Raw genomic sequence first — 24305 nt, forward strand, 5'->3', positions numbered from 1 at the left:
ATTAAATAAAGTATCACTGTTTTCGCCAATCTCTGCAACCGGCCTTTCATTGCCATCCTACCATAACAGATAGGTGGCAGGAGCGGATAAGGAATCTCTTCCAAAGTAAATACCCCCTCCCTCTCCCCCAAAACAGCAGCTGCTTTCACTCCAAAACCTCTGAGATTGCGGTTCTCTGGCGGGGCCTGACGGCATGCACACACACCTGCTCACAACTGACCCCCCAATCCATTTCCCCCCACGCCTGCCTGCCTGCCGCAACTGCTGGGATTAGCGAGTCTGGGGTCGGGGATAAGTGAGGAGGAGGACGGCAGCCTTCTAGTCTGACATGCGTGTCCCGTCGCTCACTTGTGGCATTGAGCGTGTGAGCACAGCTGGCTGATTCCCCGCCTCGTCGCATGCGAGCAGCCTGGAGGTTTGCGCGTTGTGTAAAAGAGCAACGGCAGGCAGAGACAACCATTAAAGTGTGAGACTCATGCAAGAGCATCCCTCTGGAGATGAAAATGTATTTTTGATGAGTTCTGGGCAAAATGATGACCATTTAATGTCAGAAAGTGTCTCTTTTCGATGTGGAATGTTTAATGACTTATTTCTAAAAGGTTTGCTTCCTTAACTTTTCTTCACTTGCCATAGTAGGAAAGTGTTACTAACATAAATGATGGCTCTCTTTTCTATTCAAGTGTCCCAGTAGTAAGTGTGACATCATGCAAAACACCCTGAAACTAAAGTATTTGGCCATCATTCGCTATATCGTGTACACCTGTGCTTTTTAAATTCTGCCATATATCAAAATCTCTTCCGTGAAAACGGTTTCTAACTATTTAACAAAACAATTTTAGGCCAAACATGCATGTGTCCATGCAATGTGGTTTCCCAACATGTACTCTGGCTCTACGTTGATCACAGGTGTTCATTCCTCCAAGCATGTCTGATGGATTAACAGCTGCCGTCACTACGTAACCGTTGACGCCCCCCAGATCTGACATTACACACATTGTGATATGACAGCTGCACACACACACACACACACACACACACACACACACACACACGCGCGCACACGCACACAATGCTGCAAGGACGTTGCCATTTGTTCCAAACTACACAAATGTGTATTAACAATAGAGCTCTATAATAGGTATCCTTCAGCCTACTAGAAATTAGCAAAGAGACATTCTGAAAAAGAAAGCAGAGACAAGGTAAGCGCTACACAAAAGCAAGAGAAATGAGGGTGAGATATTTGTTTGATTTTTACATGTCGCACTTCCACTGTCGTTAATATTCATATCCCTCCCCAGGGAGCCTTGTTTGAGAGGAAATGGGACTATAGCAGCCCCCCCTCCATGTCACCGTCTCTCTCTCTTACACTCAAACGCCCACGCACACACACTTGTTTGGAGTCTCATTGGGGAAGTACAGCCAGGCAGCATCTCCTCCCTCCTTTTTTTTCTCTCCTTTCCTCACTTTCTCCCCAATGGAGAGTGATCCAGCTTGTCTCCTCTCTCCGTCACACGGGTAATCAGCCTCTGCTATTTCATTTGGCTCAGTAATGAAAGCAATTCCCGTGCTTTTCACTGCAACGCGGCCCAAATAATGAGGGCTGCCTCACCCCTCCTCCGCCACACCTCACCCCCAGTCCTCACCCCTCTCCCTCCCAACCCTGCTGTCAATGGATGAGGGAAAGCAAATGTGCGTGCATTTGAGTGTGTGGAGCACGCAATCTCGCCAAGTCCTTTGTGCCTCTCTTCCGTCTTTCTGGGTGAATCTAATGAGTGTATTGCATAAAAAAAGTGTGAATATTTTGGAAGTCTTTTCTGTTTGCATCAAACACAAGACCAAAGAAGATTTCCCCTTCTCAAATTGTTTCCGATTGATTTTTTTGAGGCGTAAAGAGGAGGGGGAAAAAATACACAGTATTTCACAAGAAATGAGGAAAAAGCCCGACACCAGTCTGCAAATAAACATGATTGTGTGGAGCAGAATTTTGTTTTTCAGACAACTCATCTCCGAAGTCCTCCTGGGGGGTCCCAGCCCCCAGGTTTGGAACCACTGATCTACATAAAGATCTACATGTAGAATCAACACTCTGCATACAGATGAGATGCTTCAACACAGCGGGTACACATCCTGTCATCTTTTTATTAGTGGCAGAAACTTGCCATAATAATAATAATAATAATAATAATAATAATAACCCAGCAAATGTTTGTCATTTCCAATGGTCACAACGTGTTTGGTAGAAGTTGGCTCTCCTCTAAAATCAATTTTTGCCACACAATGCTGCAACCAGGCAGCAGACATGGGAACCCATTCCAGATGGCAAGCGTTTAACTCAAATACAACTCACCAACGAGCAAGTAATGACCAAAAAAAAAGCTGCGCTCAAATATGTAGAAAGTGTGCGAACGCGGCCAACAGTCACAACGTTTGAGTGTTCAGTGTTTCCTGCATCTCTTTGCTTCAGCCTGCAATCTTAAATTTAAATTAGTGAGAAGACAATGACAGCAGTGACAGGTAGCCTTTTTTTTCTTCTTTTTTTTTTTACAAACCCAGCATTGTCTAATCACAAGCAAACAACAAGAGGTCCAGGTCAGAGAGGTCAACACAGGTATCAATACAACACAGCGTCTCTGTTGCTCACGAGGAACAAACTAGTAACATGGAGATGTGTCAAGTAAATCCTCAACGTACAGCAGCATGACAGTGCAGAAAAGACTGGCTGAAGATCAGCGGGTGTAGCCTTGTGTAGAAAAGCATCCGAAATATAATTGCTGGTGGTAAAAACCTTATATTTTTGAAAATAGCATTTTTTTTTTCTTCATGGAAAATGTGAATATTCCAACATTTACAATAGGGTCTCCCAAGCCCGAGGATGAAAAGGTTTTCTCATCTTATACAGTGCAATTTAATGTATTGATTCATATAAAGATGAAAAAACAGCTAAATATGACGAGTGAGGTTTTCACCTTACGACAGCAATACTATTTTCTTAAACCAGTGTCAATGAGATGTGTTTTTTTTTGGAACAACAGTAATTCAATCTAAATCTCCCGTAAACTGGGGCATCAGTACATTCAGAATATACAGACTTTGTCCCAGCTACTGCCACTGCATTTCAGTCAGCTGTGAAAGACAAAGAAAGGGAGAATTTCACATGTCACCCTCCCCAACTCCCAGTTCAGTAAGGAAATGAAAGAGAGACGTTACAGCAAAGACTGCCTGAAGTTCAGGTATTGCATTTCATGTAAATCGATCCCCTGGATGTTAGAGACACGTGGCACAAGTACAACAGCAGTGGTGGGTGAGGGCATCAGCCCCCCCCCCCCGGCGTGTTGAATCATCAAAAAGTAATCCAGTTCTCTCCATTTGTAGTCCAGTCCAGCAAGAAGAGAGAGCGGGCACTCCGCTGGGAAGATCCCATCAAACATTCAAGCGTTACGTGTCCCATCACAATGACGTCCCGGTGGTCCAGGAGGAGGAGGAGGAGTGTCAGAGAGTCTGCACCAGCACGGGGAACAGCAAAGACAGATGCTCGGCGCCTCGGATCGGGAGTTTGTGTGTGGTGTAGAAGTTGATGACTTCTGGGATGGTGTCAAAGTGAGGGCTGTTCTGTCCCAGCACGTACTTGCCGTCTTTATACTGAGTGAACTTCATGTGCATGAAACCCTGGCAGCTCCTGTGGGGGGAAAACAGGAAGAAAGGGTTTAGAAATGAAGGTGACAAAAGGAGGAAAGAGAGGGGAATATGAAAGTGAGAGGAGAGAAAAGAGAGAGGACATGAAATAGGGGGCACATAAAACAGCAGCCATCCACACATTTTGTCACATAATGACACAGTGGAAATGACAGCCCGGATTTATGTTCGCTTCTTTTTTTTTTCTGCACTGAGGACATGATTCTAACCAAGATTTAACACCATGTCGCAAATTAGGAAGCGCGGGACATTACGATGGATGAATGAGTGGCGTAATGGCGCATGGTGGGAAAGACGAACGCTGGACTGTGAAAGTGGCTCACTGGCTTATTCCCTTTAAGTGATATTCAGCCACGACAGGACTTCCCCTTTAAGAGCCAGCCAGTCATGATGTATGTCTAATTATAGATGCAGAGGGAAAGAGAAGGGTCGAAGTCAGTCACCATAATTGTCATTGTTCTAGTCAACCAAATTACATTTTGAATAGCAGTGAAACCCCCCAAAAAACACTCACTGTGACTACTACACTCAGCCAAACACAGGCAGTGTATGATTTGTCCCACTGGCCTCGAGAGCACCGAGAGCCAGATGCTTCATCGTCAGCGCTCGGAGTTGACGGCATGCTTTCACCCGGTCCTGTTTGTTTTGGAGACTCTTTGTATCTCATGAAGCATAAATATTCATGCTGGTTTAATTCTGGCAGGCCTGTTTGTTTCAGAGCTGACTCACTTTGGAGTTCTTCATCTCGTCTCCATTGAGCAGCCGTCACTTACAGTAGGTGCGGTTCACTCTTTCCAAGGATGCTGCACTGTTTCACATAGTTTAGCTGTTGTTATTACCGTTTCTTTCCAATCTAGTCTCCAAAGTGTTTGCTCCTCAGTATGTCTGAGGGTCAAACAAACAAACCATTGGTTCATAACCATAAACATCTAAACTGTGTTTGGGGGTAAAACCCAAAGGATCACTGAAAGGCTTTGCTAGGGGTTTGAATACATACCCAAGCTTTCAGTCTTCTCCCCAAGACTTCAAGTCAAACAGAATAAGTATACATTCCAGTAAAATGGCCCTGATGCAAAATACCTGACACAAGATAACACTCAAGGGTATTTGACACAATCTACCTCTTGTCCTCCATTTTGTACGACAGTGGAATGTAAGGAAAGTGAAAGTAGGTCAAAGTCTTTAAAGTGTGGTGGATTTATGACTACAGATGAGTTCTTTTTTTTTTACTCCGCTTTGTTTAAACCTGTATGATCATCAGATTGTTCTTGTTTCTTGTCACCTCCGACTTCTTCTAGTGTTGATCTGTTCCTCAATATCAGCAAATAACTAGTATTACAGGTTAGATGGCCAAAACTAAGACAATAAAGGCTGTATGAAACCAAACTTCCCCTTTAAGCTGATTAGAGATTCAAGCGGCTTTGACTCTTTACAGATTGGGCGATGAAGGACAGTCTCACATTCTGACCAAGCAAAACAATAGATTTAGCAATTTCATAAGAAATCACTACTCCCAAACCTCACATGCGCCAGCTGGGGAACCATTGCCAGTAGTGACCTTGTTGCTTGAGCACGTGTGCGTGTGCATGTGTGTGTGTGTGTGTGTGCGTGTGCGTGTGTGTGTCAAACCCACTCTACTCATGTAAATGAGTAATGCATGAGCTTGTTTATATGTCACCCCCCTCCCTTTCCTCCCGGATTCCCTTCTTGTGTGGCCCACAGAAGGTAATTCATATTCATTAGTGATTACGGAGAGGATGATGTGTGCGCTCAAGTGTGCTCTACCTGCCTGATTACCACTTAGAACACTTGCTGGGGCCACATAGGAAGGCCACAGATAGGGGCCAAGGATGGGGTGAGGACAGAAGGATGATGGGAGGTTGGTACGATGGATCATGGTAGTAATTACAAGGGAGAGATTTGACCAGATAAGCAGTATTGTGCCCTGCAAATGAGGATCGGGAGAGGAATCAGTGCGGCAGTGATCTTGAGTGGGGGTGATGGTGGAAGCGAGGAAGGGAGACAGAGCAGGGAAAGACAGATGGAGGGATGAGGAGACTGCGATATGAGATCAGTAACTCAGGTGGCTTCAAACACACATTTCTTCTTTGAAATTAAATTGCAACTGTTTATTGGAGAGCTGTACTGAAGGTGCACAGGTGTTTGCTTGGCTTATTGTGGTAGGTCAGTGTGTGTGTGTGTGTGTGTGTGTATGTGTGTGTGTATACGTGTATGTCTTACCGAAGGGACAGGGAGTAGTCACAGCGGTTGGTCTGACTGTTCCTCACCAGATAGCTACATTCTTTACACAGCGTCAGTAGCGACTCTGCCTCCGAACGCGACAACGAACCGTGGTACCATCTGATGAACAGAACACACACACACACACACACACACACACACACACACACACACACACACACACACACACACACACACACACACACACACAGATTCAGTTAGATATGCTAAGAGGGAGTAGTTAATTAGTCATTAGTAGTAATTAGCAGTCATATAATGTTTCTAAAGATTAATATTCAAGACCACCAGGGAAAACAAATAATAAAAAGAAACAGCTTCTGTGGTCTCACTTTTCACAGCAGTACATTTTTAGTTAGTCATAACACCAGGGTGGAGTGCATTCTCGCATCTGCGCTAAAACACATTGCTAGCCGTCTTTCCATCAGCACAAGGTCTTAGACATTATAATCAAACAATGCTAACATGGTCACAAGGCAGCAGGTGTTTACCATCTTAGCTTAGGATGTAAGCATGCTAACATTTGCTAATGCTAAACACTAAAAATCGAAGTACAACTGTGCCAGAAACAGCATTGGTTTTGCCGCTACATGAAAAGTTGAGGAATCACCAAGGAAACTACAATTCATCCGAAGAAGTGAATGAGTATCTCTGCCAAATTTTATAGCAATCTCTTCCATAGAAATTTCACAACAAAACTACAAAAGTCAACTTTTTGTTGGCGAAGGGAAATACCTCTGGAGACCAGGAATGTCTGCACAATATATCACGGCAATTTATCCAGTAATTTTAAAGATACTTCAGTCCGGAACAAAGTGTGGACCAACCAACCAACTGACAGACCGACTGAAATTACCATCCATAGAGCCTTGCCTATAGTGTGGCTGTAAATAAATAATATACATAAGTGTTTGGGATAAACACAACCAGTGGGAAACATAATTATATTCCTGCAATAAAAATAATGACATTTTCTTGGACCTGACTTGGTGAGGTGTACTGAATGCTACGGGTCGGCAGTGATGCTGTTTCTCTGTTTAAAGCAGAGCTGAAGGAAACGCAAAGCTCAAAACAGCCTTAAGAGATCATCAGGGAGTAATGGGGCATAATAATCAACTGCCATCCTCAAGTGAATCTGTTTGTGAGCACAACACTGTGTGTGCGCATGTGCATGTGTGCTTAAGGGGTGTCATGTGCTTGGATTTCATTAGTAAAACGACCTTTTATGTGCACAGAAACAGCACATGAATTACACCAATGATGTCTGAAATTACAAGACCAAAGTAAATGCTTATTTTTAATGTTCTCACTTAATTAGTTCTCATTCTAACCTTTCGCAGTTCTCTAAGCTCTCGTGGATGCTGCTTAGCAGCACACGTAACATAATTGCTTCTACCTCATGTGTCCCTGCTCTTAATAGATCAAAGCGGTGGAATAAAATGGAAATATTATTATTTTTATTTGTGGGATGTACAACCCGGTTCTTCCTCAAATATTCAGAATAACTTATATGACAATGAATGATACATGTATGTGCATGGCAACCATGCAGAGACACTTTTAGCATAATTTATATTTGTTTGATTCATTTAAAAGATCAGAACTTAGAATTTACACCTCACACACTTAATATGCACATACATACTTGCACTCTTGCACTTCTACCGTTTAAGTTAATTTAATTCCTAAATTAATACTCTGTTCTTCTTTCTTTCATCCAGCTATTTTATTATTTTTTTTATATATATATATATATATATATATATATATATATATATATATATATATATAAAAAATCCCTGTTGTTTTTATATCTTATTTTCTGTGTAAGTGGCTGCTACTTGAAACGAAATTTCCCCTTGGGGATTAATAAAGTATATATGCATTCATTCAATAACACTTACTCAATGCCTAGTTTAATCATATATTTCTGTGAGGTGTCATAATCCTTACAGCACTTGGATTAACCCATGTGTAACTACCCATGTGTTGCTATTTTTCTCTTTTATCCTGTATCATATTAAAATAAAAGGATGTCAACAGAGACACTCCATCATTAACTATCAAACATTATTGTGATTAACCCTGAACTGGAGTGTGTGGCGTGTACACACTCAGACACATAGCAACTGATATGTATTGATGTACATACACCTGCTTCTCCAGCGGCAGAGTCGGGTCCACTCTCTCCCCCACCATGGTGAGGCATTCCTGCGGCATTCGAAACTTCATCCCCCCTCCTGCGAGCGGGCTGGACCTTGGCCCCGCCGGACGCAACCGCTCTGTGGGCGACGAGGAGCGCTCCCACTCTGCGCTGTCAAACTGCACTGTTGGCAGACGGGCACAGAAAAAGTGAGTCAGAGTATTTACACCGTGACACGATCAAAAGGGATTAAACCTCACACCAGACTTCCGGCTATTGCAAAACCTTGCATGCAGCAGAGAGACCTCTCGTGGATGGGTCAAACTAGAGGACAGCAGGTCCCGGTTTGACAGGCTGCAAAACTATCAGCATCATCACAATTACCGTCATCAACATTTTTATGAGTCACAGAGGGGAGATAAGAGACAGGAAGTTGGCGTCGTCCCTGCTTGGCTCTGTTGCAAGTCTTTGTCCTCCACTAGACTACGCTGCAGATTACTTGATGTTGCCGATACTGACTCTATTCTGGAGCAAATTACGTGTACAGACCAAAGTGTTATTTACCCTTTCTGTGCCTGATTTTGGTGAACTTCAATACAGAATACAGAATACAGAACTTGTAATTAAACATTAAGTGTACCGTAGCACTTCTAAGTACCTTGAAATGAACAAGGCAGACATCTTAATTTAGAGGGAGCTTTTCATGCGTGGTTGATGCAAGAGGGGAATGTGGTAATTTAAGAAGGGAGAGCTTTAAACGCCCCAAAAATAACTGACGACACAATAAACGCAACAGGCAGGCCGCAGCTTTTTCACCCCTCCGAATGGAGGTAGAGCAGATGTGGGACAACAGCTGGGTCATAAAGGTCAGGGTGACTGTCTACATGTGTGTAGGCGGTGACAAAGGGAGGCAGGGAGGGGGAGGGTTGTGTTCAGGGTGGGAGGTCACCTGGCTCTCTGACTGGCTCCTCCTCCAGCTGACCCACCGGGGCAGGCCAGGGCAACTCCGAAAACTCCTTCATTTCTAATAGAGGGAAGGTAAAGCGGGGTGGAGGCGAGAGAAAAAGGGCGCGACAGAGTGAGAAAACAGCAGATGGGCTCGAACAAAGTTAATGAAAAGGAAGATATGTGGGAGAAGTGGTGATGATTAAAGATGCAAGACTGAAATCAGGTGCAAGATTTGAACGTGAGGAGGAGAGCGTGAGCAAGAAGTGCGATGTGGAAGAGGTGGAAGATAGGGAAGCCCTGTCGAGAGGGTGCATGTGAGATACACGACAGAGATGTGCTGTGTAATTAACTATACCTCCTGTCAAGAAAATGAATACACTCTAGCTCCTGTGCCTTGGCTTCATCACACGTGGGGGTGAAAACATCTTTAAACCCTATATTGACATCATTTTATCATGTGTGATAAGACTGAAGAAAGCTAAGAAGATAAAACAGAGGACATGAGGCAGAGGCTGCATTATTTATAGTCATTTGAACAAATCCACTTTCAGAAACTGTCTAGTAGCCGCAGATGCAATGGAAACAAAACGTGACTTTATGTGCACTGCAACCCACAGAGCAGTGAGACAGAGGAACTGAGGAGTGTGGGGGCAGAATAATGCTCCATTCACTGTCCTATCAACAGTAGGAGAGCAGCATAAGGTTCACAAACCTGAAAATAGCTCATTATCTACCATAGCAGGCGAACCATATACTTTAACAGTCATTACCTGCAGCCTTACACACACACACACACACACACACACACACACACACACACACGCGCATTATGCGATTTGCCAGTTCCACGTCGTACATTGAGCTCCTTCTCACAGCGGAAACGGATTACAAAACAAATAAAAGGAAAAGTGGGGTGACGTCTTAATGAGCCGACAAATCCAAAGACCCCCCCAGGCCGGCGACATCAAAGGCCATTTGAATGGGCGTTTGGAGAGAGACCCAAGCTGTACATACATGCCCCTCTCCCTCCCTGGTTAATTATTGAGCAGGCAGACACACTCCGCCACTTTCGCTGGCTCGCCGTGAATTATTGATGCATGGCGCATTACAATGGCCCCATCTGGAGCAACCCGCACCTCCGCTGAAGCCAGGATTAAAGTGTGGCCTGGCACCCCCCAATAGCACACACACACAGGACCACACACACACACACACACACACGCACAAACCCACCTGACACCTCGAAACAGCAGAGCGGTGCCACACTGCTGCCTGAACGCTCGCCACCACGTCACATTTCACACCTCTAATTTTCAAGCAAAACTGTATGTCACCCATTGGAAAGAGAGAAGGGTGGCCCCCCATTTAATTTATCTTCTTCTTCTCATAATAAATTGAAATAAGGCAGATCACTCAATCACAACCTGATTGGATAAGTAGAAATAAAACCAGTAGATGACTCCTCACTAAGTGGCTCAGGCTGAGCCAAACAACAATGTTCGAGCCAATCAGCAACAGGGGAAAAGGTCATGGATGTATGAAGAGAAAGGTAGTGGGTGTAAGAGGGATGGTAAATGTATTAATAGTATTTGTTTGAGCGTTGAGCACAAATATCAAACATCCGGATTTGCTGACTCCAGCTCAAATATTGAGATAATCACAAAAATGTAAAGGTGATATAAGTTAGACGTGTTTTTCGTCTAACAATTTAAACCCTTTTCCAGTGTGTTTTTAGAACGTGAAAGTTCATTTTAACATTTTGGTTGTCAAAAAAATTCTTCAGAACATGTTCAGTTGTATTTGGCTCCACCCTCGTGTCACATCTGGTTGCAAAAAATCAAGACGATGACTCGAGGCATCAAAACTGTGGTCCACAAACCAACGTCAACTTCTTATATACAGTCCATGGTTCAGCCAGACCTTTCTGGCAGTGTGGAGATAGGTCTGGATATGCAAGGCTAGATTTAGGGTAACCCACGTAACCCTTCCTAAACCTGCTGGCTCTACCATGCTAACAGGGACTAGTGTTTTTTTTAAAAGGCTGAACAAACACACAAACCTTGCCTTAACTACTCACTCTGATAACAAAAGGCTAAATACCAAGCTAACACACACACACACACACACACACACACACACACACACACACACACACACACACAAGCACACACACAGAGACAATCACACCTGTCACTCATTCAATAGAAGGGAACATCTGGCTTCCATTCACTTCTAATGGGAACTTGTGGATCGCTCATACGTAGAGGGCTATTACAAGACAATGAGACACACTAATGGTTTACGGACAAAGGCGCCCACCCATCAGTGCTCAAAGCTTATGTCTTGTGCTTAAAATCTACTCCATTGTATTAATTATATAGGCTAAAACAGAGTGTTTTTCCCATTTTAACCCAGCTGAAGAAACAGGCAACAGCAATTCACTCATCTTTGGGCTGCCAAAATCCCACATGTGCTGGTGCCTCTATACCTGCTAGCAATTACCCAAAGATATCGAGGGGGGAGGGAATGACCAGACCTCGCCATGAGTGACAGATAACTGACTTTTCAAGCACACCAGCTGTTTTCTATGTCCTGGTAATAAAGGAGGTGCAGGCAAAGACAATGGAACAGCTTCATTAGGTCCATTAACGAAGACATCTGTTTTTCAAACAGCCCTGGCATCTCATCTTTTCTCCGCACACAACGACCTTCTGCTGGGCAAAATGGTCCCCAGACAGACAATTAACACCTTGTGCCAGTGAAGAAGTCGAAGAAACACACAATTATTTTCATAATATGCCTCTACACCATTTAGATTTTAATTTCAAGCATCACACATTTCTTGACAATCTCGTCTGTGTTTCTATTTTCCAGGCGTTCATTAAATCCATCCCTCTTTCACCCATCTTCCTCTAAGTGGGGCATTATCACTCTTTCGATATTCCCTCGCTCCTCTCGTGTCTTGCCCTACTCTACTTCCATCACCTCTCCACCCATCTCTCATATTGGGAAGCGAGAGGGAATCACAAAGGACATGCCTTTTCATTAATGTCAGTAAAGGTTCATGCTGAAGGAGAAAGAAATGCAACTACGGGGAGAAGGAAGGGGGCAGGTGAGAGGGGATGTGACAAAGAGAAAAGGGAGCGAGAGTAAAGAGAGGGAGAGAGAGAGCGGCAAGAGTCCTTCCACTGTAATGGTAAATTGATGAAGAGACTGGTCAGATTCCCCGAGGGTCTGCTTAGAGCAGCATCACACCAGAAATGGAAATCTCGCTCGCGTTTGGCAGCACACACACAAATACATTTTCAGGCCCCTGCAGGGACACACACACATACAGACACACGTGTCCGTCCTGTCCTTTCGGAGCACATGTGTCTCGACAACCAGACACAACACATACAGTTGCAGACCATCAGTCAAGGTGTCTTTGCAAGCTTTGCTAAACTAACCTCCTGTATCACTATACAGCACCCTTCAGCATCGAGCCTAAAATACTATTCACACAAGGGATAAAACAATCGAATGTTCTGGATGACTTGATTTTTTATTTTCAATTTCTTCAGAATCAATTCAATCAATGAATATCTTTGCTACTGCTAGAACAAATTGCAAAATGTTACACAATTCCTCATTCCTCAGTTTTGCTTCTCAACTGCTTGTTGGTCTACAAGTCTGAAGCCATGCCGGTGGCTCTGTGAGGCTAGCATGCTAACATTTGCCCATCAGCCCTAAACATAAGAGGTCAACTGAGGCTGACATTAGTTTTGCAGATATTTGGTCATAAACCAAAGTATTTGCCAAATTCAAACTTTGACCCGATGATGGCTCCAGATGCCGCCACCCCCCCCCCCCCCCGTGAAGAGAACTCTTTTGTGAAGTTTACAGATGACACTACATCATCGGACGGATTACAAACAACAATAAGACTTCATATAGAGAGGAAGTCAACAACCTTGCAGAGTGCCACTCTGAACCTACTGTTCAACGTCAGTAAAACCAAGGAGCCAATAGTTGATTTTAGGGAAATGGAGGTAAAGACGCGGACCCCTGTCAACTTTAAGGATGCTGAGGTGGAGCAAGTTAGCAGCTTTAAGTTCCTGGGAATCAGCATCAATCTGGCATCTACACATGTCATTGTAAAAAAAAAAAAAAAGGATGGAGATCCTGGTGAAGAAAGCTCAAGAATGGCTATATTTCTTAATACTTCTTATTAAAATTCCCATTCCAAGTTCTTGACAACTTTTACAGAGGAGCAATAGAAAGCAGCCAGACTGCAAACATACAAACTGGCATGGGACGTGTACGGCACAGGACAGGAGGGCTCTACAGCGGGTGATTAAAAGCGCCCAGAACATCATCATTGGCACCCATCTACTGCGCATATTGGTGAGAAGAGGAGCCTGCAAAGAGCTAAAGGGATATCAAAAGACAAAACCCACCCAGCCACAGCCTGTTCACTCTGCTGCCGTCTGGAAAGAGATACAGAAGTACCAGCTGCCGACCCACCAGACTTCAAAACAGCATCTTTCCTCTGGCTGTGAGACTCCTTAATTCCTACTCTCCATCCTTCAAATATCAATTTGAATCATCATTTATTTATTTTTATTTTTTCCTATTTAGTAAATTGGGACTACAATCTAAATTTTGTTGAGCAACCCTGTCGTACAAGGACAAATAAAAACCTTAAAACTTGCAACTTGAAGTCATTACAATTCATCCCGATTCCTGACATCCAAATGTCATGTCATCAAATGGTTGTCAGAACATTTTACTCAAAACCACAAACTCATGGGAGGCACGAAATGAAAAGTCAGGGGGATCACCAAAGTCAGTAGGATTCATCCTCTGGGCACCATGAATGTCTGTCTGGCAATCCATCCAGACAGTAGCGGTGCCACTAGAATAGCTAAAAACCATATGGCTGTTTCTTCAACAGCCATTTGTTTGGAATAAATCAATCCCAATTATATATCAAACTAATGGCCACAGAAACGAAAAACTAAACAAAAAAATACAGGATCACAAGAATACCCACTTTAACGTGTTTTTGTGCTGAACATAGTTTGTGTGGACCAATTTAAAAGAAAAACATAAGCCGTTTGCTTTTCTGACCCACACATTCATACTGGGGAGCTTCCCTGCACAGCCCCCGTCTTTTGCTGTTGCCTAATGAGCAGCTGCACTGGAACAAGTGGAGGATAAGTGCTTTTCTCAATGGCACCATGATCGTAATTTCTAGGGGTGGAAATGTTATTCATTCATCCGTCCTCATCCAGATTTCCAGCTGATTTGCGACTCTCTAATCATGCGCACACTCCTCCATGTTTCCACAGCCGTCACCTGCATCAAAACGGCTAAAAGCTCCTTTACCGGACTATGAAACTTACAAACATGAAATACTTGAAACATACATTCATCTGTTCATTAGCGGTGGCCATCAGAGAGATAATTAGATTGTGCCTGTCATTAGCTCACTAATTGGTGCTGAATGGTCGCAGAGCCAATCTCCCTCTGCTGGACTGTCTATTGACTTCCAAGAATTAATGACTGCTGTAATTTGAGTTGGATGGTGGTGACTGGTGACAGCTTTCTAACGTTGCAATTAAAACCCACCGAACTGAGAGAGGCCCGTAAGTCCGACCCCTCAGGCACTGCTAGAGTCACGCTCACGCAGCTGGCTGAAGTGGACATTGGAAAATAAATGAAATGCTTTGGAGGCAAGCTTATTTCTGATGCTTTTTGAAAAATAGCCGTAAAATGCAATACTCACCCAGGCGATTACATTTAAGCATGGATAAGCTGTGAAAATCATAATTACAGAGATTCTGCTCAGAAGCGCTTGCATGAATGCAATGCACGCAAATCCACATACAATATGCGCCAGCGTCCCCCTACACACACACACACACACACACACACACACACACACACACACACACACACACACACACACACACACACACACACACACACACACACACACGCCAACAACCTCTTCTCACCCTTCAATTAGGGGGCCTGATAATCAGAGCTGGAAAACCTAGCTGAGAATCCACATGTGTGTGTGTGTGTGTGTGTGTGTGCATGCGCCTGTGTGAAGGTGATGATGAGGGGCTGCTGGCAGATTGCGAGGCGCCCCCTTTGCCCCCTGTAGCGGGTTATCTGAGTGAGTGTGTCACATCCACAGGGAGGGAGGGCCATGGGGACGGCCCTGTCGCCGCTGCTGCGTTGGCATATATATATATATATATATATATATATATGGTTGAGAGATGTGTTAGTGGATGACGGATTGCACCCTGCCACAATGGCCCTGACTCCCCCTCCTCTCCCTTCGCCACAGCACCCCCGACCATTAATTCTCCTCAACGCCCCTCCCCTCTGCAACACTGGGCCTCCACAAACATCCATTGAGCTGCCACCAAACATACCATAACCTTGGACGTCCCTTTCCATTTCTCTCCACAGCCTCTCTTATCCCTTTTCTCCTTCTGTCCATCTCGCTCATACTTTCTCCTCGTATCGCTCCTCCTCCCCTTTTCATCTCTCTTTTTCTGCTACATCCCCGTCCTCCTCCTCTCTACCCTCCCTCACATGTGCCTAGCAACGCTGAGTGGGTCTGGGAATATGGATTAAATGTGAGAATGGAAAATACTGTTTGTGTGTTTACACTCCAGTGCTTTGGTCTGCTCAGACAGACAGCACGCCAGCTCAGAGTGCTGACTCCAAATGGAAAAAACAAGGGGGTCAGAAAACTCACAAGCGTTTTTCTCCACTGCGCTCTCTAATGCTGCTGTGAGCACTGCTCTGCCGGAGCTCATACTGTATAGTGACACAAAGACGAAAAGCTGGAGAGGAATTAAGCGACAGATGAAGCAGGAACGAGTGCTAAGTGTCATTTCTTTTAAATTAACTGTCGTGCACCTCGTCCTGAAATCATCTCCGCTCTCAAATAAGTTACGGAGTCTCTTTGCTGCGCCTCTGCTTAATGCGATTAGAGCCTGAACACGGTGTGAATATCTTTGTGTGTGTGTGTGTGTGTTCAAACAATGGTGCGCTGACCATGACTCTTATTAGCACTGGATTGGTCATGCATGCAGGCATGTAATTAACTGAGAAGAGGGGGGTGGGGGGGGGCACACACAGGAGGAAAGAGAGGAGGGGCGGTTGATTTATTATCCCATCACCTTGACCTTGGTGACTTGGAGATGCAGCTCAATTAAGCCGACTTGGCCTTGCATGCCTTACACTGATCCACTCCTAAATGACCCATCAGTCCAGCTCCGTTTCTCTTATTTCTACTTCACTCTCTCCACCCCAATTATATTTAATACATGGAACGTAATGGGGATGGGTTGTGACATGCACTGTCAGTGCCACATTGAAAAATAATAATCATGCACGACGCCAATTATTTTAGAAATACTTCTGATAATATGAGGATTATGAAAATAAAAGAATTTGTGCCTCTGCCAACCTTCTCTTTATGACGTCTACATATACTTTGCACCCAAATTAATACACTCTGCTGTTTTGTTGTATATATTGAGTTTTGTTGTATATATTGAGCATCTTTCATTGCTGTTATTTTTGTGTCTTGCTACTGTGATAAACACATTTCCCCATGGGGATGAATAAAGTATTTATCTATCCATCTATCTACTGTATCTCTCTCATGCATCCATGACACACAAATACAAGACATCTCCGACAATTCTAATAATCATCTCCGAGGTTGTTGTTGTGACTGTGGGCCGTCATACGCGAGAGAACAATTAAAGCAAAAGATGTTTACATGCAGTAAAAGAAACAGAGAGATGTGTGTCATTTTAGCTGAGACAGTGAAGGTCACAGCAATCTATTTTCTGCAAATAAAAAAGGATTCCGAGATGTCGTGATGGGAAGACTCAGCATTAAAAGGTCAGGACAGTTAGAGGAGTATTTCACTATGTAGTAATAGCAGCATGGTGCTCTGCTCCTGGCTTTGACCTTTAAAAACAGCTCTTTTTGAGCCGGGTCTAAACCATTTTCACAAAGTCTACTGAACGATTCCCTTTTTTTCCAGCACGTTTTATGAGATATCGTTCAGGAGTTGTACTGTTGAACTGTCTGTGCAGTAGGTGGTAGGGATTCAATGTTTGGCTAAAAGACACTTACAATACAATGGATACAATATGGAGGCATTAAACCGGGAGTTCAGCTAAAAATACATTTTCCTGCAAACTGCTAAGCCATCCTAAATATTACAACCTCAATTTTTGCTAAAAGCTTTTATTCTGGGACGCTCTGAATATCGATTTAAATATGCAATGAAGCATAATTCAGCAGCTCCACGGTCTAAATCTTGGCTAAAATGTATTCATAAATTGATTTCCTGTATAATTTTGATAATCATTTCTCAGAACAGCTGCCATGTTTCCGGTTTAAAAATCACAAGCAAAGACCAGTGACAGTCCAGTTCATGGAGTATTCCTCCCATCAGGTACCGGAACTTTTAATTGAAGGACAGTTCATCGATTATCTCTTGTCCAACCTACAAAACGTAGCTACAATTAAGTGGCTTTTTCCAGACTAAGCTCCACCCTGATATTTATTGACTTTACTGGAAGCATATCGTCATTATCTTGACAGTTACCTGCGAAAGCTTTGGAGATGTTATCCTTTTTCCATTCCCAGGGTTGGTCGTACTCATCAGCCGGTCTCTCGTCGTCCTGCGGCAGCCTGCTGCTCTCCTTGCTCTCCTCCTGAGGTTCTCCGTACAACAGACCCGGGCGCTGGCCTCGCTCGTCTTCATAGGGGGTGTCGTAGAGCTGCACCCCGCCCCGTGACCGCCCTGCTCCTGGACCGCGCTGCAGCTCTGTTGATGCACATGCAAAATAACACAGATTCATACCCCCGACACATGCAAGCAAAAATAAAACTATTCAAATAAAAAGAAAATCCTCTTGGATGTGCTACCAGTCTGCAAGAAACAACGGGCACAGTTAAGAAATAATATTCGCCAGTAGCGATGAAGTGACATTATTCTTTAATAAAAAGGAAAAAACATAAAGCCTGTTGAGCTTTGACATGACTAGAATCAGGAGAGAGAGAAAAATGATGTTTGCACAGCTTGCCGTGGGCTCAGAATCTCATATAGGGGGGCTTAATAAGGCCTTGGGCTAGATGCTGAGTTGCAACACGTTAGACAAACTACCCCTCCTTTCTCTCGTCCATCCTGAATCCCAGCAGCAATCCAGCACGGCTCACAACAGAATCCATGGTCCCTCATTAACATTTTCATCACTTTCTCAGTGGGTTCCAACCGAGAAATGTTTCTCAGCACTTGCAACTGTTGTGTGGAGTCAAATATGGCCACGATATAAAGGGCTTTAAGATTACGGACGCACAAGAGGATGGAATCTGATTTCTAAATGCTTTAAGAGGAGTCGGCGAGCAGCAGCAGCAATCAGCGATGGCGCTTTGATATGTTGACCTCAAAAAAAAAATACAGGTGGTAAAGAAGAGGAAAGATGGAGGGAAAAAGAAAGAGTATGCATCTTTTGTGCACACAGCCGGCAGCCTTGCAAAGGAGGTGCACTCACATGAGAAGGTTCCCTGGTGAAAGGCAGGGGAAAACTTTAACCTTCACACGACAAGACACCGCTATTGGGCGGCCCTGTAGTCACCATGGCGACCAAGTGGCGGGCATGGGGAAAGGCCCTGAGGTTGTGAAGAAGAGGGTGGAGGGGAAATGGAGAGAGAGGAGGAGCAAGGCGAGGGAGGAGGGATAGAGGAGGTGGTGAGGCAAGGAACAGGAGGAGAGGGAAGAGTAAAAGGAAGCAGTGAGGAAACAAGGGGAGGAGGTGTGGGAGGGGAGGGAGGGGGAAGGTCTGCCAGCGTTTGATGTTAAGTCATTGAGACAGAAGCACAGCGGGGCTGAATGCTGCTCTACCTGCGCTGGGAACCAGCGGTGTCAGCGACAGCCTGGAGATGGAGAAGATGAAGGCGGAGAGATAAAAACAGGCGGAAATAAAATGAGAAATTCATAGGAAACATGATGGAGGAAGGGGAGGAGAGAAAATATCAATGTTGACAGAAAGGAGAAGTAGATTGAAGACTGAGGGGAATGATGACAGGAAGTGTTTAAGCATACAGATGAATGTCAGAGCTGGAAACAAATCTTTTATCCTTGTGAACTGAAGACGTTTTCCCCCCCAGAAACTTACAGAAAAAAAAAAAAAAAAGCACACAGGTGCCTTTTGAGGACAGTCTTTGTGAGAGAAAATTATTATTGCGATGTCTCAAGTCGGCCTTTGCCGCTCTGCTGTGTTTTTTTGATGAGCAGTGGCGGGCGGAGACAGACAGACAAAAGCAGGCAGACGGAGTGACGGGCTCAAATCAAAGTCAACAAAAGCGCTGAGACAATGCTTTGCCACACGCTCTGCAATCACCGCTAAGAATCTAATCTCCACAGCTGCAACGAGAAAAGATTACCGGTCACCAAAAAGCTACCGAAAGTGACAACGGAGCGAGGACCGGACATCGTTTTCGCTACAGGACAGATTAGAGAGAGAGAGAGAAAGCCAGACTCCCCTCAGGGCCGGGGAGAGCCCTTGAGATGAAGTGAGCTGGAGAAAGAGGAGGGGGAGGCTTTTACACTAAATTACTGGGACAGAGCAGGGAGAGTGCGAGGGAAAGGGGCAGACAGAGATGTTATGGGAGGAGAGACAAATGGAAAACGATAGATGTGAGCTAGATGATGTGGGAGAAAATCACTAGGGAGGAGGGAGGGTCCGAGATTGGAGACTGGGTAGACACCTCTTAAGGGACATTTCATGAGGCTGAGAGCGTGTGACGGGCTAAAAAGCACGGTGGAGTGGACAGGTCTAACTGATGTGGGACTGTCTACCAACAATTATGTCAATAAACTGGAATTACGGAGAAATACCACATTTAACGCCACGGTTTCTAAAACAAAGGAAAATGTGGAAATAAGGATGCATTATTCTGCAAATGCAGAAACACTTCACTAGAAAAGACAAAGAGAGGCGATAAAGACTGATTAAGTCATTGATCATCTGCAGGGTTGTGCATCAATATAAATGGCTGACAGATTTAAGATCAATGAGGATCCTTCACGCCACAGTTATACGAGATGGTGCGCCTGAAATGCAATATAATAGCAGACAGATTTTTATGTCAGGTAAGAAGTCTGAATTAAACCCCTCAGGCTGTTCCCTTACTCTCGTATTGTGAAGGCAATTCGGATTAATTCATTATTTAATTATTGGATGGGTTTACTACACGTTAACAAGATAACTAGCAGAAACAACTAGAATACAAAAAGGAAGCAGGAAAGGGAATGGAACTAAAACACCGTACCTCTATGATAACAATGTGGGTCACTGAAACATTATAATACTGATAAATACACTGACTGATGAGTCCACTGACCTGTTATGACCCTCTGAGCCTCATACGGCTCCATGTAGCTGTTGTTCTCACAGGGAATGCATCTGAGATCTGGTTCTGACCGGTGGTCCACGCGAACGTCGAATGGGTCAGAATAATCTGTTTCGCCTGCCAATGGAGCAGACGGCACCACCTAAAAAAGGACAAAACACACACATTAACTAGTCCTTGATTGAGAAAAATGTCACCAGTATTTATTTTGTTACATTCATATAATAAATGCAAACCAATTTCTAATGTTGTCTTGCAGACACACAATTTCAAATCGTAGATTTCGAACTTTCAGCCAGCGTTTTTTTATAAAAGCTGTCAATCACACTTTTAAAACCCTCGAATTAAAAGCATCCTAGACAATAGCTAATCAAGAGCAGAGATGGAGAGCGCAGGGCAGTAATCACATCCTCACTGAATGGAGCCTTAACTATATGTTTAGTTACAGACAAAACGCTTTCTGGTATCATCCAGACACCAATTTGCATGTTAAGTGTGAAACATTGCAAAGCCATAGCAAAGCCATAGTAGCTATACAACGTAGTTTCCTCTTAAAACGCCTGAAAGAGGGACTATGTTGCATGTGTGTTGCTGCCTTTAAGCTACATGCAATGCAGCCAGAAACCGTCCCGTCTGAGGATCATGTGTGTTTTGGTCGTGGGAAGAGAACACAGGCTGGTTGCACAGGAGGAAAACAGTGATCAGCTGGCACACTGACAGCTACACAGGCAGCCATATGGCCACAAACACACGCATATACCTACAAATGCATACTCATTTGGGCAAAGGGCTCTCTTCCCATGTCTTTCTCCCTGACAAAGGAAATCGCTGTCGCAGGGCTCGCTTCCTAAACTCCTGCTAGACGTGCACACGCCCTCACAAAATTACATTTTAATCCCCTGTTGATTCCGTAACAGGTTATCTATCGACGCACAGGAATCTGCAATGTAAATTAGAGTGCGGTTGTTCCCACAGACCCTGGGAAATTAATGAGAGCAGGAGGAGAGTGAGGTAGAAGGGGGGAGCTATCGACTCGAGTTAAGACTATTACTTCAATCCACTCCAGGACTTTCGCACTTGTAGCATTTTCCATGAGCCGAGTCATGGATTTAACTGCAGCTATGAAAACCCTCAAATGCTCCTTAACTTACTCAGCATATGTGAGCTGAATTAACGTAAGGACCATTTCCTTGTAAAAAAAAAAAACGTTGCTTCCGCTCTAGCCACTCTGTCTCAACATCTGTTTGCCTTTGTTCTTCGCAGTAGTCGTGGATGTTCTCTACAGCACAACATGCACCGAACACAGCACTGCAGTCCTGATGACACAAACAGCACCACAGTATAAATCATAGCTCCCCGTGGCCCTTGACATATCACTGTATATGGCCCCTCACATGTGCTCATGTGGGGGTCTATCTCAGCTTGCAAAACTAAACCACATTTATTATTTATGAAAGGACATAAACTCAAGGGACTGTGACCCTCTCCGACTCAATGGACCGGTCGAGCCATCAATAATTCTTTCTTGCATCGAGGGTAGAGGATTTATGTGGCGCATGGGATGTAATGTGATTTATGTAAACATTGCATATCTGAGACACACATTACTAGTCACTTGCTTATGGAGTCTGATCAATAAAGCTGTCACAGTGATGAAAATGAGATGAGAGAGAAGTGGGAGAGTGTTTTTCCCATCCTTCATCACTTACCTTCCCTTCACCCCTCCCTCTCACTTTCCCATAAAAAGCTGAATTTGTCATTTCCTGCTTTTTGCTTACACCTACACCTACACACCTCACTCACACCTACACACCTCACACACACATGCTGAGAATCTGAGGCTCTTACAGGCTCTTGCTGGTCCTCTAAAGAGACAGTACTGAGGAGGATCTTGGTGCGCCCCAGCTCCTGGGAGTCCACTTTGATCAGTCTGTGTTTGGGAGATTTCAGGTCCACAGTGGAAGACTTCATGGGAGACCCGTACACAGGTGTGGTGGGATCAGAGGTCCCAGACTCGCCTCTGGACCTGTTTTCTGAATCTTCATAGGGATCCTCGAAGTCCAGGTCCCTCTGGAGCCGGTAGGCTTTCAGGATCTCGCTCTCTGTGTAGTCTGGTGTGGGCGGCTGCGGGGGCACCTTCCTGCCAAAGCTCAGGTAGTCTTTCAGCCACTTGGCCATCGCAGCTCTGCTTCCAAACCTGCTGCTGCTTTGTGGAGTGAGAGCAGGGGGCTGCAGGGGGGCAGACAGAGACATGGGGGTTAATGCTCGGTCTTATTTTTGATGATTCTATGAGCTAGGAATTGGATTTGTGCTTCGTGTTATTCCTGGTTGTTACAAGATAATTGAGAAAGAAAAAAGAACATCACAAAAAATAGACTTTAATCCCTTTCATAATATCTGTACCGGACAACTTTCCACTGATAGCAGACTGCCAAGTGTGGTTTACATGCACTCGATGTGACATTAAACTACACCAACAGCTGGGCTTTACGCACGCCTTTTGTTTTACGCAGGGAGCAATAACGTCTAGCATCTGGACTTTGCCCAAAGGCTGCGATTACATTTCACACCCCTGCAATAAAGTCCGACGTTTACATGCTAATAAAAAATAAAAAACAAAAGACAAAGACTCAAAGTGAATATCAACGCAATGAGGAATTTAAATATGGTAATATGTTGTTGAATTTTGGAATATAACCAACATTAAATCATGTTTAGTTTCAGCACATACTTCTGTGGAGAGCTATACACGCAAGATGAAAATAACCCGGTTTTTTCACATTTATTTTTACTTTCAATTAAAACAGTCACCAAAACACTGGGTTTCATTACTAGAGAGCGCTGCGCTCACTCACCAGTCCTGTTCAGTCCTTCAGCCACTTTGGACGCTTTATTCCGCGTTTCTTCATGTCGATCACAATTAAAAAAAAAGCGCCACAGAAAAGTGACGAAACCTTCCCCTGCTCGCGTTTTGTTTTTTACTCCACAAAAAAAGACAAGAAAACGGCAGCTTTTCTGGGACAAAAAAAAACAAAAGCACTGAAATCCGCCGGAGTTCCTCCAGCGACTGACGGCAAACGTGCGAGTGAAGCGAGCGACTACACAGCTCGAGAGAAACTCAGCCGAGCGATTAAAGGGGAGGCGCTTCATCCCCAGTGGAATACCCTGCTATTCCCTCACCAAGTCAGCCGACCCTTCATTCATTGAAATATCTGCACATCATACCGCCTGCAACGAGAGATACATCCTCCTTCAAAACCACGAGAACTGCAAGGGGGGAAACAAATGAAGAACAGAAAATGAGAGGAGAAAAAAAAGAAGAAGAAGAAAAAAAAAAAATCAGCTCGCACGAAATGTGCTCCAAACGTGCATTATTGATTCGCATGACATCACTGGAGAATGTTCCTGATTTAGCTGCACGGTTTTTCAAAGGATTTGTGCAGTTTTCCCCCCAAAAAAGAAAGCCGAAGCCTGAAGGGTGAACAAAACTGTTTTCTACTTCCTTTTAAAAATAGTTTGGTGGAGTAGTTTAGACAGATGTCTAGACACAAAATACACTATTCCTAAAACAAGATGACAAAAAACACTGAGGCCTGTCTACTCTGATTGAAAACTAAGGCAGTGTGTGTTTCTATTCGTTGTGTGTCATCCTGTCTGAGTGTGTGTGTGTGTGTGTGTGTGTGTGTGTGTGTGTGTGTGTGTGTGTGTTCGTCCTGTCACAGATGTCCCATTAACCGTATAGTCTGGTAAATTGGATTGTGTGCTACAGTGGGTAAGGCCATCTAAGTATGTTAAAAGACCGTAAATGCCCCCTTCT

General features: G+C 44.2%; 1 protein-coding gene across 1 annotated transcript; it reads right to left on the bottom strand.

Moving 5' to 3' along the window:
- Positions 1-3489: 3489 nt before the first annotated feature.
- shdb (Src homology 2 domain containing transforming protein D, b) lies at positions 3490-23388 on the bottom strand (the record flags this gene model as incomplete). Its single annotated transcript, XM_079220732.1, has 8 exons — positions 23344-23388; positions 22337-22717; positions 20480-20630; positions 17679-17900; positions 9045-9119; positions 8105-8279; positions 5935-6054; positions 3490-3676 (listed from the first exon to the last, which is right to left on the bottom strand). Exons 2-8 carry the CDS (start codon positions 22664-22666, stop codon positions 3490-3492), a joined length of 1260 nt encoding a protein of 419 aa, XP_079076858.1. The 5' UTR covers positions 22667-22717; positions 23344-23388.
- Between the last annotated feature and the right edge of the window lie 917 nt (positions 23389-24305).

Source organism: Taurulus bubalis (genome assembly GCF_910589615.1).
Source record: "Taurulus bubalis genome assembly, chromosome: 7".
Classification (NCBI taxonomy): domain Eukaryota; kingdom Metazoa; phylum Chordata; class Actinopteri; order Perciformes; family Cottidae; genus Taurulus; species Taurulus bubalis.